At 33.8% G+C, this 19,485-nt stretch overlaps 1 protein-coding gene across 1 annotated transcript in view; it reads left to right on the top strand.

Moving 5' to 3' along the window:
- Nucleotides 1-19,485, top strand: part of LIN28B (lin-28 homolog B) — a 67,865-nt gene that overhangs the window by 38,351 nt on the left and 10,029 nt on the right. Inside the window, exon 3 of the mRNA XM_036414415.2 lies at nt 256-440. Coding sequence (XP_036270308.1) covers nt 256-440 — 185 coding nt within the window. The remainder of the gene's footprint in view (nt 1-255; nt 441-19,485) is intronic.

The raw sequence follows: 19,485 nt of genomic DNA, 5'->3' as shown, positions 1-19,485 counted from the left end.
AAATTTTTGTAAGATTGCCAAATTGCCTTTAAAACATGGTATTAGTTTATTCTCTCACTGCCAGCATTGCAAAAGTAAACTTTAAAATGGCATATAACCATCACTGAACTTAAACAAAAAAAAAAAGACTTATACGTAGTAATAAGTAACAAAGAATATTTTGCTAAATTAATCTTACAATTATAGAGATAATTTATAAAGCATTGATAATCATGATCTCTCCTTCTCCCCCCTTTCCTCCCCTACTCTTTACAGAGCAAATTATTCATGGAAGGATTTAGAAGCCTAAAAGAAGGAGAACCAGTGGAATTCACATTTAAAAAATCTTCCAAAGGCCTTGAATCAATACGGGTAACAGGACCTGGCGGGAGCCCCTGTTTAGGAAGTGAAAGAAGACCCAAAGGGAAGACACTACAAAAAAGAAGACCAAAGGGAGATAGGTACGTTATCATTTTCATTTGCTAGGTGATGAGCTTATTGCATTTAGGAAAGACTTTTGAAAATTTATTCATGTTTTTATGTTATTGGACTTCCTATAGTCTAGTACAAATACCGCTGGGCAGCTGAATGGGATTTTTCAGTAATATGGGCTCTCTTGCAATTTGAGCTACCCTGCAGTGCATACTGAACGCTCAGCATTGCACACTGACCAGTCCATCCCCTGCCACCATTTTTATTAGGCTATTCTGAGACCACAGATGTGGTCTTACCATATATCCCAACACCTCACCTCTTTTTTCAAATGGAAATATATCTATTGTTTTGCCTGTTTTAATGGATAACTCATATCATAACTCATATACAGAAAATTCAAATATTAAAAAAAGTTAGGGGAAAATCACTTGAAATACAAACTGAGATGGGAATTATATTATTATGTAATTTTTTGAAATTTGTTTTTTACTTAACAATATGTCACAGAACATTTCATGTCAATTATTAGGGCAATTATTAGACAGCCTTCCTACAGTGTGAATTAATCTTTGGGCAGTTCCAATTTGGCAATCATAAATAGAGTGACTACAAACATTTGGGTACCACTGTTCAAGAAACCTAAGTTTTTCATTTATCTCAGAGTAGGATTGATGGATAATATGGTCATAGCTATCTATTTAACTTTATAAGAAGCTGCCAACATTTTTTCCTGAGTGATTATACTGTTTTGAAGTCCCACCAACAATATATGAGAGTTCCAACTGCTCTGCATCTTTGCCAGCATTGTTATTGACAGTATTTTTTATTTTAACTATTCTAGTAGGTAGATATGTTGTCATGGATTTTATTTTCATTTCCCTAATGGATATTGATATTGAGCTTCTTTTTTGTTTTTGTGTGATCCTTTTATTTTCTTTGGTTTATACCTTTTGCCCACTATTGGATTGTTTGTTTTCTTACTATTGCATTTTGAGAGCTCTTTATATAACTGTAAGTAAAAGTCCTTTGTCAGACATACAGTTTGCAAATTTTTTTCCTGAATTTGTGGGTTGTCTTTCCAGTCTCTTAAACATCTCTCACAGAGGAAAGGTTTTAAATTTTGATAAAGATATTTATCAATCTTTTATGTTATATTTATGTGATGTCTTATTTAAGAAATCTTTGCTTAACCCTAGATCCCAGAGATTCCCCTCGCCCCATGTTTCTTCTTGTAGCTTTATAGATTTACATTTTACATTTATATCTGTAATCTTTTTAGAGTATACTTATGTATATAACGTGTTTGGGTTAGGTTGAGGTGTTGTTTTTTATATGAATAATATAAATTGTTCAAGTGCTATCTGTTGAAAAAAAATACATTTTATCTTGAAATGTTTATAAATTAGAAAGTTTAATCTACTTTCTATCATTTCAAGGTAAAATATTAAATCTTTAAAGTTTTTATTATAGGCAATGAAAACATTTAACAAATTCAAAATTTGGTTCTGTCACTCAAAAGAACTTACTTGTTCAATTCTAATCTATATTATATATATCAAATTTGTTTTATATATATAGTTTGTCCAATTCTAATACATATATGATAAAAACACATTTTGTGAAGATTCATGGCAAAAAACACAAAATAATTTAAAAGATTTTTGGCTTAATTTTGAGTAAACTAGTTACAAAAGTAAGTGGGGTTATTTTTTCATTCTGTCTTAAAATTGTTCTGAATTTAGTGTTCAGTGACTAGTGTCAAGTTACCCAGAAGCAGTGTTACCTTGTTTTATTTTAAATCCTCCACATTTAAAATGTTTTCTTAAAACTTTCAAATGAAATAATTTTAGATTTATTTTTGCTATTTAGTTTTTCTTACGTTCATTATCAAAGAGTAGAGGTTGACTAACCCTTACAATGCTCTTTTTATAGTAAAATGAAGGTTGTAAAGAAAAAATATTTTTAAACTCTATATTTCTTCTCACAAACTGGCTTACCCTTATGGTTTTATTCTTTAATAAACCACAATTTACTATGAGAAAAAGAAGTATTTTTTAACAGGAAGAAATTATGGGGGAAGAATGATTATGTATTTGCCACTGTTGATGTTTAGTATTTACATGAAATAATCATGTCAGCCTACAACATATGATTAAATATTTTATATAATAAAATTTTAGTTTATATTAATAAATATGTTATGTATAAACAGCATGTATACTAAAATAACTCGTTTGGAAATCTATGTGTGTTAAATTATTTTAATTCTTAATAATTAAAGAATAAAAACACATGTAATTTTTAAAATCAGTTGAAGTGCATGCATACATGGTAGAGAGATATATATATATATATATATATATATATATATATTGGATATATACATATAGCTTCATATTTTTTAATTGTTTATGTTTTTTTTTACCTCCTTTTTTATTCTGATTTTTTTCTTGGGCAGTGACTATCTTCTTTGTTCTCTTTAACCTTCCACATCTTTTGACCCAACCACGTAGTCCAAGAAGTGCTATTTATAATGCAAGTTTCTTTTCAACAACGTTGACTTGATATTTATAAAATAACTTAGAAAAGAATACCGTTGTTCTACTGCTTTTATTCCATTTCAGGCAATATTTTATTTGCATCACTGCATTAGTACATGAGTAAGCTTTTTCATTTTCTACATGAGTTGGAATTTTAATTTATTTTTAGAAAGAAGGGTAATTGTTATATAGTTCAGTAGTAATGCTTTTGGCTTATAAGTATAGGAAAAAAGTTTCATTTGATCATATTAGAAAGTCTTGTTCATTTAGCATTTTTAAGATGCTGTTCCTTTAGACTTAAAATTGATTATGAAACATGGCATTCCTTTTAGTCCACTATTAAAATGATATGAGAATGACATATTATGATATATTTACTGTTTATGGTGTGAAAGACAAGGTGAACATGAACAGAAACTCATTACATATGAATATAAATATATATAAATATATATGTTATTTTGTTTTTCTGATACTTTTCTGATACTTTGCTCTTTTAATTTAATATATTTATATTCTTAGCTAAGAAGATCTAACTTGTCCTTTTTAAAAATAAAAGTGAAGGTGTATGATTACTTTTACAGGACAATAATTTTGTGTTTCAAATTCTTTTAATTTGCAAGAAGGCTTGGGAGCCATAAGATATTTGTTTTTATTGAAGGATTGTATATTTTGATTTGTTTATTTAAAAATATTCTTTGAATGTCCATTTACCTAAGTACACTCAAAACTTGTGGTAATCCTTCTCTAACCCTTACCCCTCCCCCCACACACACTCTCTCACCCACACCTCTACAGCAGGATAACCTCTTTTAGACATTATCTCTGTGGTATAATTTAAAGTTTTTCAGATTCTTTGTGGCTAGGAATTCAGATATTTAAAATCTAGATGGAATGCCTTAAAGTAATAAATCTATATTTAGGTGTATGATACAATCATATTAATGATATCTGTTTTACATGAAAAGTTCTTTCAGTTATTTTATTTTCATATTTATTTATCTGAAAATCTGCTCCAAAAGAAAAGGAAAAATACTCTTTAAGTGGTAGAGATATTTAAATATGTAAATTAACAAATTCCAATAAATAACAGTTTCACCCTGATACTTGTGTGATTAGACTTAGGAATTTGCTGTTTCGTAGGTTCCTATTGTGGAAGAGAAATCTCTCAGGCATGAATTGATAGTCCAGATCCTTTGAGGTCTGTCTATTCTGACCTATGACCCCTATTCTTACAAGGTCAACATCTGAGGGCAGGAGATTAAGGCGGTTTAAAGACCGGAATGGTAAATGGAATGGAAAAATTAGCCAGCACATTTTGGGTGCAAAACATCAAAGTCATCAAATAGTTTGCTTATTTTAAACCTGGCTTATGGGTGTAACAAGCTAATTTTATTGTTTTTGATGGAATCATAAAAATTTATTAATTTTAATTCACTTCAAGAACCTATTTATATAATAATATGTTTTGACTGTATAATATGAATTAAGTTCATAAAGTTTAACTTCAAAATATCAGGAAATGCAAAAATAATTTGTCACAGTGTCAATACATTTCAGTCTTGTGACTAGTTTGGGTACGTAATTTAAATTTAAATTAGAAAAACATTTACCTTAGCTTTTGGTATGAAATTTTAATTTATCAACAATGTTAAATAAAACACAAACACCTATATCAGCTGACAATTTCAGGTGACTCAGGCTTTAGTTGTAATTCTATGCTATTGACTTTTAAGGAAAGCCTAGGTAGAGGTAGAAAGTAGAAGAAAGTTAATTGATCAGGCAGGGACAGCTTTGTTCTTTTGTTTTGTTTTGTTTTTCTGATACTTTGCTCTTTTAATTTTAGTCCTTTCCCTCTTAAACTGTTCCTCATGCCTTTGATTATATGCTTTTCATTGTAATTTCACAATATAAACCAGTAGGTATCCCTTCTTATTTCCTATTTTTGGTCCCTTGTAAGCAATCCCCCAGCACCCTTTATTTTACATTTGTTTGTATCCCAGACAGCTGTGAATTTGCATCTTCTGCTTCCTACTAATGACTGGCAAGGGCTGGAGCTGAATAACTGAACTGTTGCATCCAACTTTCTTTTCATTCATACAGTGACTAAGAAAAATAGTAAAACCAATAGAATACCCAAGTCGCCTTAATTCTTCTACATTTTTTACTCTGTCTCACATTTACCTTATTATTGACTTAATTTTAGGGTGGTTTTCCAAGTCCTTTTATTCTTGTGATTATTTGGCCAGAGATCTCCTAATGAGGCAATTATAGTTGTTTCCTTCATTCACATTATCTTAGCAGATGCTCTCCCTGCTGTGACCTCTGTTCAGAGGGGCAGACAATGTGCCATTCTCATCACCCTCTCTCTGCAAGACATTGTGTGGGGCCGAGCTTCATTGGGCACTGCCTAGGTCTCCCAAGGTGCCTGATGGGAATAGTCAGAAGCCAAGTGGCAAATAATCACAATTTTAGGTTGATTTTCTGATTGCTATTTTATTCTAAGCATAATAAATAGTAAAGTAATGCCTACAGAAACTCAGAAAAAAAAACTAATAATATTTCAAGTAGAAATTGTGTGCTTTAAAGAAACTTTACATAGCTTTCTTCCTTTAGACTCTGGTTTTGGTGAAAATGAGATCAAATATTTATTGCATAGTTTCCATAGAAGGGATTATGAGAATTGGGTAATATTTAAAATGTTTGAGTTGGTTTCAAAACAGGAAATTAATTTATCCTTTAATATTAAGTATATACATTTTTAATAAGCATCTGACATTGTTTGGAGTGTCACTTTAAAACTCTAAAAGCAAATTCTCATGTTTATATCTGCTGTAATGTCCAATCTGTTCCTGTATGAATAGAATAAGGGCTAATCAAAATGAAAAATAATCGAGGGAAAATTTCCATATTTATGCTGCTAAATCCCTCCACTAAAATATAGGTGCTGTATCTCAAGCCCAAGTAATAATCCAAGGAATTGCAAAGTTGTTAGCATCCTCTGGCTAACCTATTTTTATTCTCCATTAATTAAGAAGCACAAGTCAGTTCTGTTCTGATGAATTTGAAGAGCCTATGTAGTGATTCTTGTAAATGTACATTGGAATTTTAATATTTGAAATTTGGTTAAAAATAAACAGATTAAGAAATAGGACTTGAATTATTCTTATAAAAAGATTTTTCTTTTTTATTGGTGTAAATAGGATTGCCTTATTTACATTATAATTTATAATATATGTAATATATGAATTATAATCAGCACTTAATACAAAGTAGTAATTTAATAAAAGCAGATCTAATTTTTGTAAAATCAGATTCATAATCAATGTTTCTCTATAAAGTAATATTATTAACATATATTTTCATAATGAAAGGATGTTTTTAAATATAGGTGCTTTGGATATAATCAGACAACAGATTTTAAATTTAAAAATATTTTATAAAGGGAAAAAATGGAGTTGTGATCATCTGACTTATTGGTTGAGTGTCAACCTATGATCCAGGAGGTCCCAGTTCGATTCCTGGTCAGGGCACATTCCTGGTTAGGGGCCTGCAGGAGGCAGTGGGTCAAAGATTCTCTCTCCTTCTCTCTCTCCCTTCTTCTCTGAAATCAATTAAAAAAAATAAATATATATATATATTTTTAAAGAAAGATGTTTCTTAGCCTTTATAGGTACAATCAATTTTTTAAATTGAATAATTGTCGGGCTTTATTTTTATAAATAACTAGAGGCCCAGTGCACAGATTTGTGCACCGGTGAGATCCTTGGGTCTGGCCTGTGCCCTCTCGCAATTCCGGACCCCTCCCCAAACATTGGATACCAGTTTTGTCCTGATCCCCACAGACCTGATCCAGACAGGAGGGAGCTCAATCCTGTGCATTGAGCATCTGTCCCCTGGTGGTCACTGTGCATCATAGAGACTGGTCATCCCATTGCTTAGGCTTATATATATAGAGATAAGGATTTCAGATTGTAGATATTTTAAGAAAGGCTTAAGTGGTATGAATTTCTAATTTAATTATTTCTTGATAACTTAAAATTTTAATTTTTAATTTGCTTCAAGGGTTATTTCAAATAATTGGAGATATAGCAGTCACTAGTCACAAGTATAAGTAATATGAACCAATTCATAATGGCTGAAGGCAGTTAATTCTCAAGTGTAGTCACTAAACTAGCATAAGCATCACCTGGGATCTTTTTAGAAATAAAAATTCTGAGTCTTCATCCTGACTTATCCCAGGGTATGGATTACAGCAGTCTGTTGTTTTGTTTGTTGTTTTTAACATACTCCAGGTAATTTTGATGCACTCTGAAGTCAGAACTATTGCACAAGAAGGACAAAAATTAAATTTATTGACTCACGTAACTTCTAACTCCAGGAATTAGAATTGTTTCAGATATGCCTGGATTTGAGTGCTCAATTCAAGAGCCAGGGAGGCTAAAATTTTCAGCAGTTTTGACAAAAGCTTAGATTAATTTTATTGGTCTAACATAGTGTGACACTGATTCCGTAGACTTGAGTCATTTGTCCACCCCTTGAGCTGAGGAGAGAGGTGAGCCCTATCCAAACCACAAGGATTAAAATAGGGTAAGGAGGCCTTTCCCAAAAGAAAATCAAGGTGCTAGCCCTACCTGGTTTGGCTCAGTGGATAGAGCGTCGGCCTGAAGACTCAAGGGTCCCAGGTTCGATTCCGGTCAAGGGCATGTACCTTGATTGCGGGAACATCCCCAGTAGAGGGTGTGCAAGAGGCAGCTGATAGATGTTTCTCTCTCATGGATATTTCTAGCTCTTTATCCCTCTCTATTTAAAAATCAATAAAATATATATATTTTTAAAAACAAGAAAATCAAGGTGCTATTATAAAAAGATGCTGGATGAAGTTAGGCAAAAACAACTGATGTCCGTAAAGCAGTGCTATTTAAAGTAGCCAGTCTGCAAACTGTTTGTTTCCGTTTTCCAGCAACACAAGGAGCTTGTGCCATCACGTAAATCAACAAGTCACTTCCTTCACTGAAAAAGTCTGGTTGCAGAACAATGACACCTCTTGTAAATATTCATTTCTTTATGTGTTTAGAAATTGTCTTTTGTTATTTGTTTACCTTGCTTATTTCCTTTTCTCCTTCTGGAACTCCTGTTAGTCAACTGATAGTGCTCCTAAATTGGACTTTAAAATCTGATACCTTTCTCTCAGCATTTCCAACCTCCTGTCTTGCTTTATGTTATAAGATTGTTTTTTCTTAAACTTATAAAATATTTCGTTCTCGAGTGTGGCTATCTCTTCTTACTTTGTTTTTCTTTTTCTAAAATTTGAAACTGTTTGTAGTTCCAGAGGGCCTTACCCATTTTCTAAAAGTGCATCTTCCTTAGGTTGCATTGTCCCTAAGAGTTATGTTTTTTTTTATGTGTATGTTTCTTAAAATCTCCAATTGTGGTTTTTCTTCCCTTAACAGGAAAACAGAGCTGGCTTTTAGCATTTCTTGAGCAGAGGCAGTTATCTGAGCTCTGGAATGTATAGTTTCTGCCCTTTTGTGCTGGCAGTAAACAAACTATCAAACCATGACCCTCCTGCTAGGGGAGATAGGCAGGAGGAGGATGGATGGCTGGGAAAAGAACCTCTCTGTACCTTTCTTGCTCAGTGAAGATAAATTCCATTACCAAATGGAAAGGAAAAATAAAACACTTGGGAATAAAGCTTCATAAGAGACACGTGGAACCCAAATGGAGAAAAATGAAAACTACACACTGTTAACATAAAAAAATGTTTAGTAAATCTAAACATATGTATAAAGTCCATCCTGGGGTGTAGTTATCTTTCTTCTTTAGTTTTTTTTTTTTATATTTTTTCCTAAATAGGGTTGATTTTGTGTAATTTTATAATCAGCCACCTACTGATGACTATTAATTTTAATAAATTTTCAGTGCATTTGTTTTATAAGCTATAAAATATTTTCACTTACTAATAATAATTTTGCCCCATCCGTGGTAGTAGTTGGTATATCCAATTTCATTGCTCTTTTATTTGGCAAGTTATTCCATTGTGTTTCTGCCTTGGTTACCCATCTGATGATTAGGTATATATTGATCTATGTTTTTTATGGTTTATTTCTTTTAACTCTGAAATTCATCTAAAATTTAATTTGAGACTGTATATAATAAGAAGCTTTATTCTGAATTCCCCCATACTCAGCATCTCTTGTTTGAACTCTTTTCATTGATTTGTGAAACCTCTTTTGTTACATAATGACTTCTTCTCTATATCCTAGTATTTATGTTTCAGGGCTCTCTAATTTTACATTTTTGTCCTTAAAAATACAAGCCTGGCCGAAACCGGTTTGGCTCAGTGGTAGAGCGTTGGTCTGCGGACTGAAAGGTCCCAGGTTTGATTCCGGTCAGGGGCATGTACATTGGTTGCGGGCACATCCCCAGTAGGGGGTGTGCAAGAGGCAGCTGGTGGATGTTTCTCTCTCATTGACGTTTCTGGCTCTCTGTCTCTCTCCCTTCCTCTCTGTAAAAAAATCAATAAAATATATTTTAAAAAAAATACAAGCCTGGAAAAAAAGAAAGAATTATATTCATCAGAGTAACATGAAAACTGTAGTATTCAATTTTCTGGATTTTTTTTTTTAAATCCAGGTGTGTATGAGTGTATGTGTGTGTGTGTTTACATATGTATGCATTTGCTAAAATGTATAGTTCTTTACATTTACCTATTTATATTTACCTATTAATATTTTAGTCAGTAATCTCTTTTCCATAGTTACGTATTTTTATCTTATCTAAAACCATATTCAAATTTCCCCCAAATAATTTCAAAATGTCCTCCACAGCTGTCTTGCTCAACTCAGTATCCAAAAGTGATCAGTTTGTCTACTTCTCCCTCTAGATCTTTCCATTTTTCTGTGTGTGTGTGTGTGTGTGTGTGTGTATATATATGTGTGTGTGTGTGTGTGTGTGTGTATGTGTGTGTATACATTCTGTATATATGTGTGTGTATAATAGACATTTAAATTATGAATGGAACCAGTTCTCATTATTTGTCATCTTTCTCTATTCCCAAGAATAGTATATTTTTGCCTCAAAGTGTATTTTCTCTATATTATTAATAAAACCAGCTTTCTTTTGGTTAATATTTGTCTGATGTCTTAGGGCTGCCATAACCAAATACCGCAGACTGAGTAGCTTAAAAGACAATTTATTCTCTCACAGTTCTGGAAGCTAAAAGTCCAAAATCAAGGTGTCATTAGGTTTAGTTTCTCCTGTGGCCTCTCTCCTTGGTTTGCATGTGGTGCCTTCGTGCACCGCCCTTACATGGCCTTTTCTCCAAACACACATGTCCCATGTCTCTTCCTCTTCTTATAAGGACACCATTCATATTGGATTAGGGCCCCACCCTTATGACTCATTTAACCTTAATTACTTCTTTAAAGGCCCTGTCCTGAAATACATTAATGAGTAGGGCTTCAACATATGAATTGGAGGTGGGGCACAGGTCAGTCAGGGTTACAGTTTCTTTCACCACTTTTCAATTTTTTTTTCATGTTGTTATATTTTAGATACAATATATAGCTGATTTTAGTATTTTTTAAAATCTAATCTGACAATCTGTATTTGAACTGGTACAATTTATCTATATATGTTGATACTGCCATTATTGATATATTTTTACTATACGTCTTTTATCTGTTCACTCTGGGTTTTTCTGATTCTTACTTTCTTTATGTCGATGTTTTTTCTTCCCCTTCTTTCCCTGATTGAGATTTTAATGTTTGTTTTCTTGTTTCACCTTTTCCCTTCAGTAGTTCATGGGTTATACAATACAATCTATTTCTAGTATTTCATTGGTTTGCTTGAATACTACCATGGTTATACAAGTAACAAATTCTAAAATTAGTTTACAACTTAACTAAGGCTCATATTCAGCAATTGCATACTGGGATAGCTATAAGTTTATTGACCATTCTGATTGGTTGGTACATATGGTATAATAGTTGATAAATATTTTTAGAATTATTTCTACTTTTGAGTCCTTTCCATCAAATAATGATACACAGAGTACTTTAAGGCCTAGGAATCTTTTTCAAATATATAGGATATGCTTCAATTTTTCTTTTTCAACTTTATAAATTATTATTGTTTGTTATTATTATCAGTCATTATTACCTACGTACTTAATGAAATATATATTCACTATTCCTCTTTCATCTCCTACCTTCCTTCTGAGATTCCCCCCCCTGCCCCCCCACCCCCCTGCAATATATATTGTTTGGAATTTACTATAGGGATATTTGTTTATGGTAAACTGGTTTTTATCTGAATTTATCTTTATTTTACTCTTGTTCCTAAAAGCTAGGGTTTGCATTTTTAGTTACCAAATGTTTTCTTTCAGTTTTAAAGATATTTTTATACTGATTCTTGGTTTCCATTATTTGCAGTTATCTGCCATCAGTCTAATTGCTGTTCCTTTGCAGATGATGTTTCTTTTCTATGTAACTACTTATAACATCTTTTTGTCCTAAATTTCTATAGTTTTAATGTATTATGCATTGATGTGCATTCATGTTTATTTGTTCTGCTTGGTATATGTTTTATGTCCTCTAACTGTTCAAGTCTTTCATCCATTCTGGAAAAATTTCAGACATTTTTCTCTTCAAATATTAACTCCCCTTTATTCTCTCCATTCTCTCTCTGCTTATTCTCTCTCTTCCTCTCTCTTTCATAAACTTATTTAAGGTACTTTAGACATTCTTATCTATTCTCAGTATTTCTTAACCTCTCTTTTTATCTGTCTATTCTGTGTTCCATGTAACTTTAGGTTTATTTTCCAGTTCACCAATTCTACCTTTAGCTCTGTCTAAGTTGCTGTTTAATAAATAATTCCACTGTTATAAACGTCTATAGTACCATTTTAATATCTAATAGTTCTATTGCATTTCATATTTTCAAACATGCATGGCTAATTTTGCTAGTTTTTTGTTGATTATTCATTTTGTTAATTTATCTTTTAATTCTTTATGAACTTTGTGTCTGGCTATTTTATAGTCTGTCTTTGGCAATTCCAGTGAAGCCCTTGGAAGTCTAAATCTGTACTTTGTATCTGCTGACCCTCCCTCATGGTCTTTAATTATGAGCCCTGATTGAGATTTTAATGTTTGTTTTCTTGCTCTAACTTTTCCTCTAGATTTATATGCTGGGAGACTATTTCCCTTCTTTTCTGCAAGCCCAGCAATGTTTAAAAATGTGGTTTTTTCTAAGTGTTCTTTAGAGTATTTGGTTGGTGATACTGCTGGAAGCAGAAGTTCTTAACATTCTCTTCAAATATTTCTGATCCTGTTGCTTTTTAAGTCATCAATTGAGCTTTTAGTTTCAATTACTTAACTTTTTCTATTTCTAGGCATTCCACATATGGATGATATAGTTTCATGTGATTGTGGGGTCTGGCAAGTTTAAAATTGGTAGGGCCAGCAGGTTGGAAACCCAGAGAAGAGTTGATATTACCTTTAGGCTCAGCTTGAGCTGATGGCAGTCTGGAGGGAGATCTGAAATTTGTAGGCAATTCTCAAATAGGCTGGAGACCCAGGGAAGATGTATGCTGCATTTCAAATCCAAAGGCATTCTAGAAGCAGAACTCTGTCTTCCTCAGGGACCTCACACTGGCCAGGTCATTGTATGATTTTTTTTTTAACCACTTATTTTTTCATTTTAATTAATTAATTAATTAATTATTTTTTTTTACTTTTATCTATGGGGATTCTTGGACTCCTGGCCTGAAAGGTACAATTTTTTCTGGGGACTTCTTGTATGTCTGTTTGCTTTGTCATGTGCCTGGAGGCACTTGTACTAAATGGGTTGGAACCATTAATAATGAATTCTTAGTTCATGCCATATCCCCACTTAAGCTACAACACCATACACAGTCTGGGTTGTGGTCATCAGTTCTAAGGGAAGATTTGTTTTCTCTTCCTCCCATGTTGGGTGTAGGAAAACGTTTGTGCCATCCTTTTCCTCAGGACAAGTTTTGTTTTTGTTTTTTCATTATCTTCAGTGTTTGAATGCAGTTTGGGGAGAGGGTGTTCTGGTTGTATGGGTAAGATCTCTTTTAGATTCTCAACTTCCAGACAGGTTTTAGGCCTTGTTTCCCAACCCTTGCTCCATCGTTCCCCTGCAAGGTCAAACCTTAAAGTAACAGGCACCGGCATGGGGGCGTTTGTTTCAGTGTGCCTTTTTTACCACCCTAGCCTTCTGCTTTTACTTTATTTTTCACTTCTAAGCATTCCTCATTTTCTGGCCTAATTAAAGATACAATTTCAAAAGATTTTTTAAAAATAGTTTCTCCAGTATTTTTAGTTGTTCTCAGTGGTAAGATTAGAGTATTTTTATATGCTAATTTGAAGATGATATAATTGATTGATTTTTTTTTGTATGGTTGATTTTTAAAGTTTGTGTGTTGTTTTTAATTTTTGCTAATGTGAATATTTAAGGTATTTGTGTCATTTTTCTCTCTCTTTTTGTGAATTTCCTATTCAGGCTTCTGTCTGTTTTTCTTTTGAACTTGGCTGATTTTCAAAAAAAATATGTAGTATCCAGTTTTGGATAGGGCTTCTCCACTCCGACGAAGTGGATCCACTTAGCAGACCCATTTCCTGAGATATGCATGTTTGACTTGGAGGAAGTTGATTGATATTTAACACTGCACCTCACTTTAGTTCCTTAATTCTTCTGTATTGTGTGTATGTTCTACCTGAGACTTCTTACTACTTCCTGCTTGCTAAATCTGTCAACCGAGTTTGTAATCAACTTATTTGATTGCTGTTGGCCAATTTCCCCATTACAAAAGTTGTTTTTAAACTAGAGAAATGCCTCTTTTCTTGCCCCCCTGCCTACTTCTGTGACTGCTCTTTCTTAAACTTTAACTGGTTCCTTCACCTGGAACTTACCAAACAGAAGTATTTTTGCAAACTTTGTCTGCGGTCCTCCGCAGACAAAGTTTCATGTTTTGCTAGTTGAATCTGCCCTGTGGCTTAACTACCATCTCTCCTTTCCATGGTGTCTCCTCTGGGATTGCAACCTTAGCTTCTCCACAAATTCCAGACTGGCAGTATCTAAAAAAATGCGCATGAACCAACGGTGAAGTTTCAGTTCTCTTTACTACTTCTTTGAAGACTCCTTGTAGTGATCCTAAAATTGAATCAAAAAGACTTGTTAGAAGATAACTACAATAGATAATGAGAAATTGAGTGGAGTTTGGAAGCTTTTACTTAGAAGAGCTTTCTGTCATAGATTTGTGGTCATGAACAATGTATACATCAATTTTGAAACTCAATTTTTTTTCTATAAGATGAAAGATTTTTAAGATATTAAATTATTAAAAGTAATCTTGGTTTCTGTTTTGTTTGTTTTTCCCCCCCTAAGCTAGCTAACTTGCTTTTCTAAACAAAACCTTTGTTTTTCACTTATGTCTTCTTTTTTATGTCATAAATTTACCTTGCTTGTTTTCTATTCCATTTATATAAACCTGAACTCATATTTCATAGCTTTTAACTAGTTTGTTGTAGCCAGACCAACTCTTTTACAAAACCATTCCTGTTGATCACAATAATTGTGACTATATCTTCTATCTCTTTTTTAAAAATATATATATTTTATTGATATTTTACAGAGAGAAAGGGAGAAGGATAGAAAGAACCATCGATGAGAGAGGGACATTGATCAGCTACCTCTTGCACACTTCCCCCTGGGAATGTGCTTGCAACGACGGTACATGCCCTTGACCGGAATTGAACCCCGGACCTCTCAGTCCGCAGGCTGACGCTCTATCCACTGAGCCAAACTGGTCCCGGCTATATCTTCTATCTCTTACACCTTTTATCAAATTCTACATTTTTTTAGCCACCGATAGGCCAGGAAGAATAGTCATCATCATTTATCATCTGAGTTCAATAGACCCTTTTAAAATATATATTTAAATTATTTTTCAGATAATTACAAATATACAAGCAAAGGGATGGTGAAAAATACCTGTGTTGGAAAGTAATAAGAATTTAAATGTAGTGAACTCAAAATTCATTCCACATTTTGGACATGTATATCTGATATAAAGATATACATATCCAACATAGGCAATATCATTTGAATGCAAGTAATTGTTCAAGGATGAGTCTGAAACATACCCTTCTTGAAAATATTGATCCAGATTTCAAATACATTTCTAAAAGGTTCCAGCTCTTTATTACTTCTGATTCTTCTTCTTCTTAGACTTTTGTCCTCAAGAGGCAGTACTTTGAAAACTTTCATGGCTCATAATTTTGTTGAGGAGAGGGTGGTCATTTTTTTAGCTTATGATAGCAAACATTTTCATTTTTAGACATTGATTAAAATGATCAAAATCAATGAGTGTTTTCATTTCTATGCTCTTTATCTCTTTTCAGTCAGTGCTTTTAGCATTTGTCTACTTATTAAACCTATAGGTGAAAGAGTACTGTTATAGGTCCTTATAGCAAAAATTTCTTCTTAAAACATATTCTATGATAACAGCCTCCCTAACTAGATAACAAATGTCCTTTTGGCCTTAAAAACAGATTGTTCACTCCTTGATTCTTAAATTTGATAAACTACTAGTATATCTTGGATTATTTTATGTAAAGACATAATCTGATATAGTTTTTATAATTAATTTCACCATCATTGTTGAGAGTGTCTTTGTATTTGTGTGCTTATTCTTCTAACAATTATGAAAGATCTTGTCAGTTTTCTTCTCAGAAAATGAAAAATTCTAAATTCTCAACTGAGGGAAAAAATAAGACTACAAATAAGTACTATCTCCTGGTACATTTTTTTTTTTTAATCCTCACCCAAGGATATTTTTCCATTGATTTGTAAAGAAAGGGAAAGACGGAGAAATACCGATGTGAGAGAAACATATCGATTGGTTACCTCTTGCACACACCCTGACCTGGGCCTGGGCCTGGGCCAGGGAGGAGCCTGCAACCACGGTGCCTTCCCTTGACCAGAATCAAACCCAGGACCTATGGGTCGGCAGGCCAACCCAGTATCCATTGAGCCAAACCAGCTAGGGCTCCTGGTATCTTCTATACCTTCTAGAAAAATCAGACAGTACTGAGCAATGCAATATGGAAACTGGAAGATGATGAAATAGTATTATCCAAACAAGTTTACCTCCTTTCACTACACCTGCCAGGATGTTATTCAAGATTTTGTTGTTGTTAGAAAAAAACAATAGAAAAATTATTCAGTGGATTTGTTTCTTTTGTCTAACTAAGATAATCAATTCTTCATGTAAATTTCTACCAGTCAAATTCAAAGGAGATGAAAACTCTATGGTTCAAATACTCAAGGAATTGTCTTCAACAAAGCCAATTTTGGCTTATAGTCTGTGCACACATAAATTGGTTAACGTGTAGGCTCTAGTCCTAATAGGAAACATTAAGATGATTTGGGCATTTGAAAATCACTCTGAGCCTGCGCAGGGACCCATCTGCTCTTCTCATACCTACATCTTCAGTTTTCCCTCTGGCCGTGGCTTGAGAGCGGTCGCATTTTATGTCAATGGTCATGGTTTCACCGGGTCACAGCCTTAACATGTTCAAATAGGGAAACAGGCTCTCCTTAAGGGAACAGTGGCCAGCGAAAAGATCTGTAGGAACTCCCAGCAGCCTGACTATCAGACCTTTGTCATATAAAAGGCTGGTTGACGTGAAGGGGACTACAACCTATAAGGAGGAAGGGAAAGTAGCAATGAGGCCAAGAATACCTTATATGACTTTACCTTAAACTTTAATTTTCAAAATCAGACCCACATGGAGAAGAGATAATATCACAGTTTCAAAGGTTATCTGAACCTAGTGGCAATTTTCCTGGTTCAATTTTCACCTACCTAACCACATGGTGAACAATTTAAGAACTGCTCATTCTTGGTAAAGGGCAGTATATAGTGAGTCACAGGAAGACCAATTGGCCTAGAAGGGGAAGTGGACTGAGGTCATTTACTTCTTGTCTGCACCTAATCATTTTCTTCAGCAGTAGCTGGTGGTGGAACAGATCAAATTTATTGATCATTAGAAGCCTCTCCTTCTTGATTTCAGCACAATAGTTTTAACTCCGTCTGATTCCTGAGTAGCTATAGAGTTGTTTTGGCACAATCTCCTTTTGTCTCTTGTACATGAGTTAATACTGTGGGTACATTTTAGATAGCAGTGTGCTCCAGAACAACAGGTCTCCATACAAATTTGTATGCTATTCGCATAAACTTTGTGTATATGGAAAGTGTACATATAGTTCTTATTAATTCAGTGATCTAGCAGCAATTCAGTAGCAATATTAATTTAGCAATACAACAATAAGGAGGTATTTTATTGATTTTTCGCAGAGAAGAAGGGAGAGGGATAGAGAATTAGAGACACATCTATCAGCTGCCTCCCGCACACCTCCCACTGGGGATGTGGCCACAACCAAGGTACATGCCCTTGACCGGAATCGAACTGGGACCCTTCAGTCCAGAGGCTGATGCTGTATCCACTGAGTCAAACCAGTCAGGGCAATAGAGAGATATTCTGATACTCGATCTTCATAGAAACTAATTCTACCAACATTATTACTTGCATTAAAGATAACTCAGTCATGATAGCTTCAAAGCTTTGAATAAGCCATTTGGCTAAGTAATAACAATAATAATAATAAAACTAGGGTAATAATGATAATTAAAACATCTTTTAATCTAGCCTTCTTTTGCATCCAGCTTGCAAACAACCAGTTTCACACCTGGAATGTCATCTAACCTTCTTCTATACAGTTCCTCAGTCACGCCACCGAAATTGATTCTGACCTGTACGCCTCTTTCTTTTCTTCAAAATTTCTCATGCTGTCTCTTCCTTCTGTGTGATAAAATATGAGCTCATCACTTTTTTTGTTTTGTAGTCCTTATATTTATACTTAAGGGTTTTTTTGTTTTTTTTAAATACTCAAGGTAGTTTTATTATGTATTTTAAATTCTTTCATATACTCTTTTGATGTTTACATTCACTTCTCTAGATAAATTATTGCTTCACCTATCAAGTAATCATGATGACATTCCTCTTTTAAACTTTCTTGTGCTTCTGGCCAAATGTTTACTAGTAGTAAAACAAAAAAATTTAATGTGCTTACAAAGAAAAAGGTATCATTTTAGAATGAAGTAGTGCCAACCGTAAAAATAAGGCTGTTTTACAGAGCCGAAGCCTAAAACAAATCATGTGATGACCAAGAAAGAAACATTTATAAAAGTTGACAGAAAGGCAGCCGTAGAATTGTATTTCTTCAGGCCGAACCAGTGCTTATTTACAGCAGATGTCACACCTCTGACACTGGCGGGTGTGAAATGTTCTGGTGAAAAGCAAGCAGCTCTGGGGGTTTTAAGTTTTCAGCGTGGCTGTTGTCTGTCATGGAAAAATGAGCCAACGTTTTCAGATCGCATATGTGATCTGAGTCTTTCATCTATGTGAACACCTAGTTGTGACCATTTCAAGATAAATATGAAATGTCTTTCCTTTCTTTCATATTTGATACCAGCACCCACCTTCTAAAAATACGCTGCTATACCTTGAAGGTCAGCATGACCAAATATGGTAGATAAACTGGCCTAGGTTTCAGCCAGGACTAATTTCAACCAAAGTTTGGGTAGTTACAACACTACCACTTCAAAAATGCATGTGGCTTTCATGTAGAGTGTGTGTGTGTAGGACCTGGCCATTCCTCCTTGGTTCTGTTGGGACCATCAAAGCCGTGCTGACAGAGTGCCCACAGCCTGTGAGATAGGGTTCTATATCATAACAAACTTTTTACTCCCAAGAAATTGGAAAGCATTAAGCTATCTGTGTTAGTACATTTTTCTCTTTGTTTTTTTCCCCCAGCTTTTCCATTACCCGTCTGGGATGTTTGGTTTTTTTTATCATTTGAACGAGAGATAACATTTTTGTTTCAAATACAGCTTTAACTCGTGACCCAAAATTCATTATTAAGTTCTTTCTTAAGTTATGCTACAAAATAGCAACCTCTCAACAAATGGTTTTTGTTTCATGGTATTGTCACGAAGTCCTCCAACTACTTTTAAATATGATGTAATGAAATACAAAAATGTCTGGCTTATCATTAATTGTACCTGATTGAAATGTTCTTATGTGAAAAAGACTCCCTTTTGCCCCATTTCTCCAATGATTTCTCTCCCGTCCCATGTCCTCTTTCTTATATCTCTTAAAACTGCTATATGTTCCATCCATGCCTCTCTTGATACGCTGCACTGCCACTCATCACATATCTGTCCCCCACATTGTCCATCTTATCTTGTTTCTATGAGATGATGAAAGGTTTGTGATTAGAGCTATTGCTATACTTTAGCTGGTTTCCAAGACACTTTAGTGCATTTTTAGCTGGCATTGCCATGTAGATGACACTGGCATTAATCAGGAAGTGTCCAAACACTAAAAATATAAGATAATCCAAAAAGCAGTAAAGAGAAGACATCAAACAAGATAAAACA

This window comes from Pipistrellus kuhlii, unplaced genomic scaffold (assembly GCF_014108245.1).
Source record: "Pipistrellus kuhlii isolate mPipKuh1 unplaced genomic scaffold, mPipKuh1.p scaffold_m20_p_5, whole genome shotgun sequence".
Lineage (NCBI taxonomy): Eukaryota > Metazoa > Chordata > Mammalia > Chiroptera > Vespertilionidae > Pipistrellus > Pipistrellus kuhlii.
Note: the sequence above shows the minus strand (reverse complement) of the source record. Positions and strands in the feature narration are given on the sequence as shown.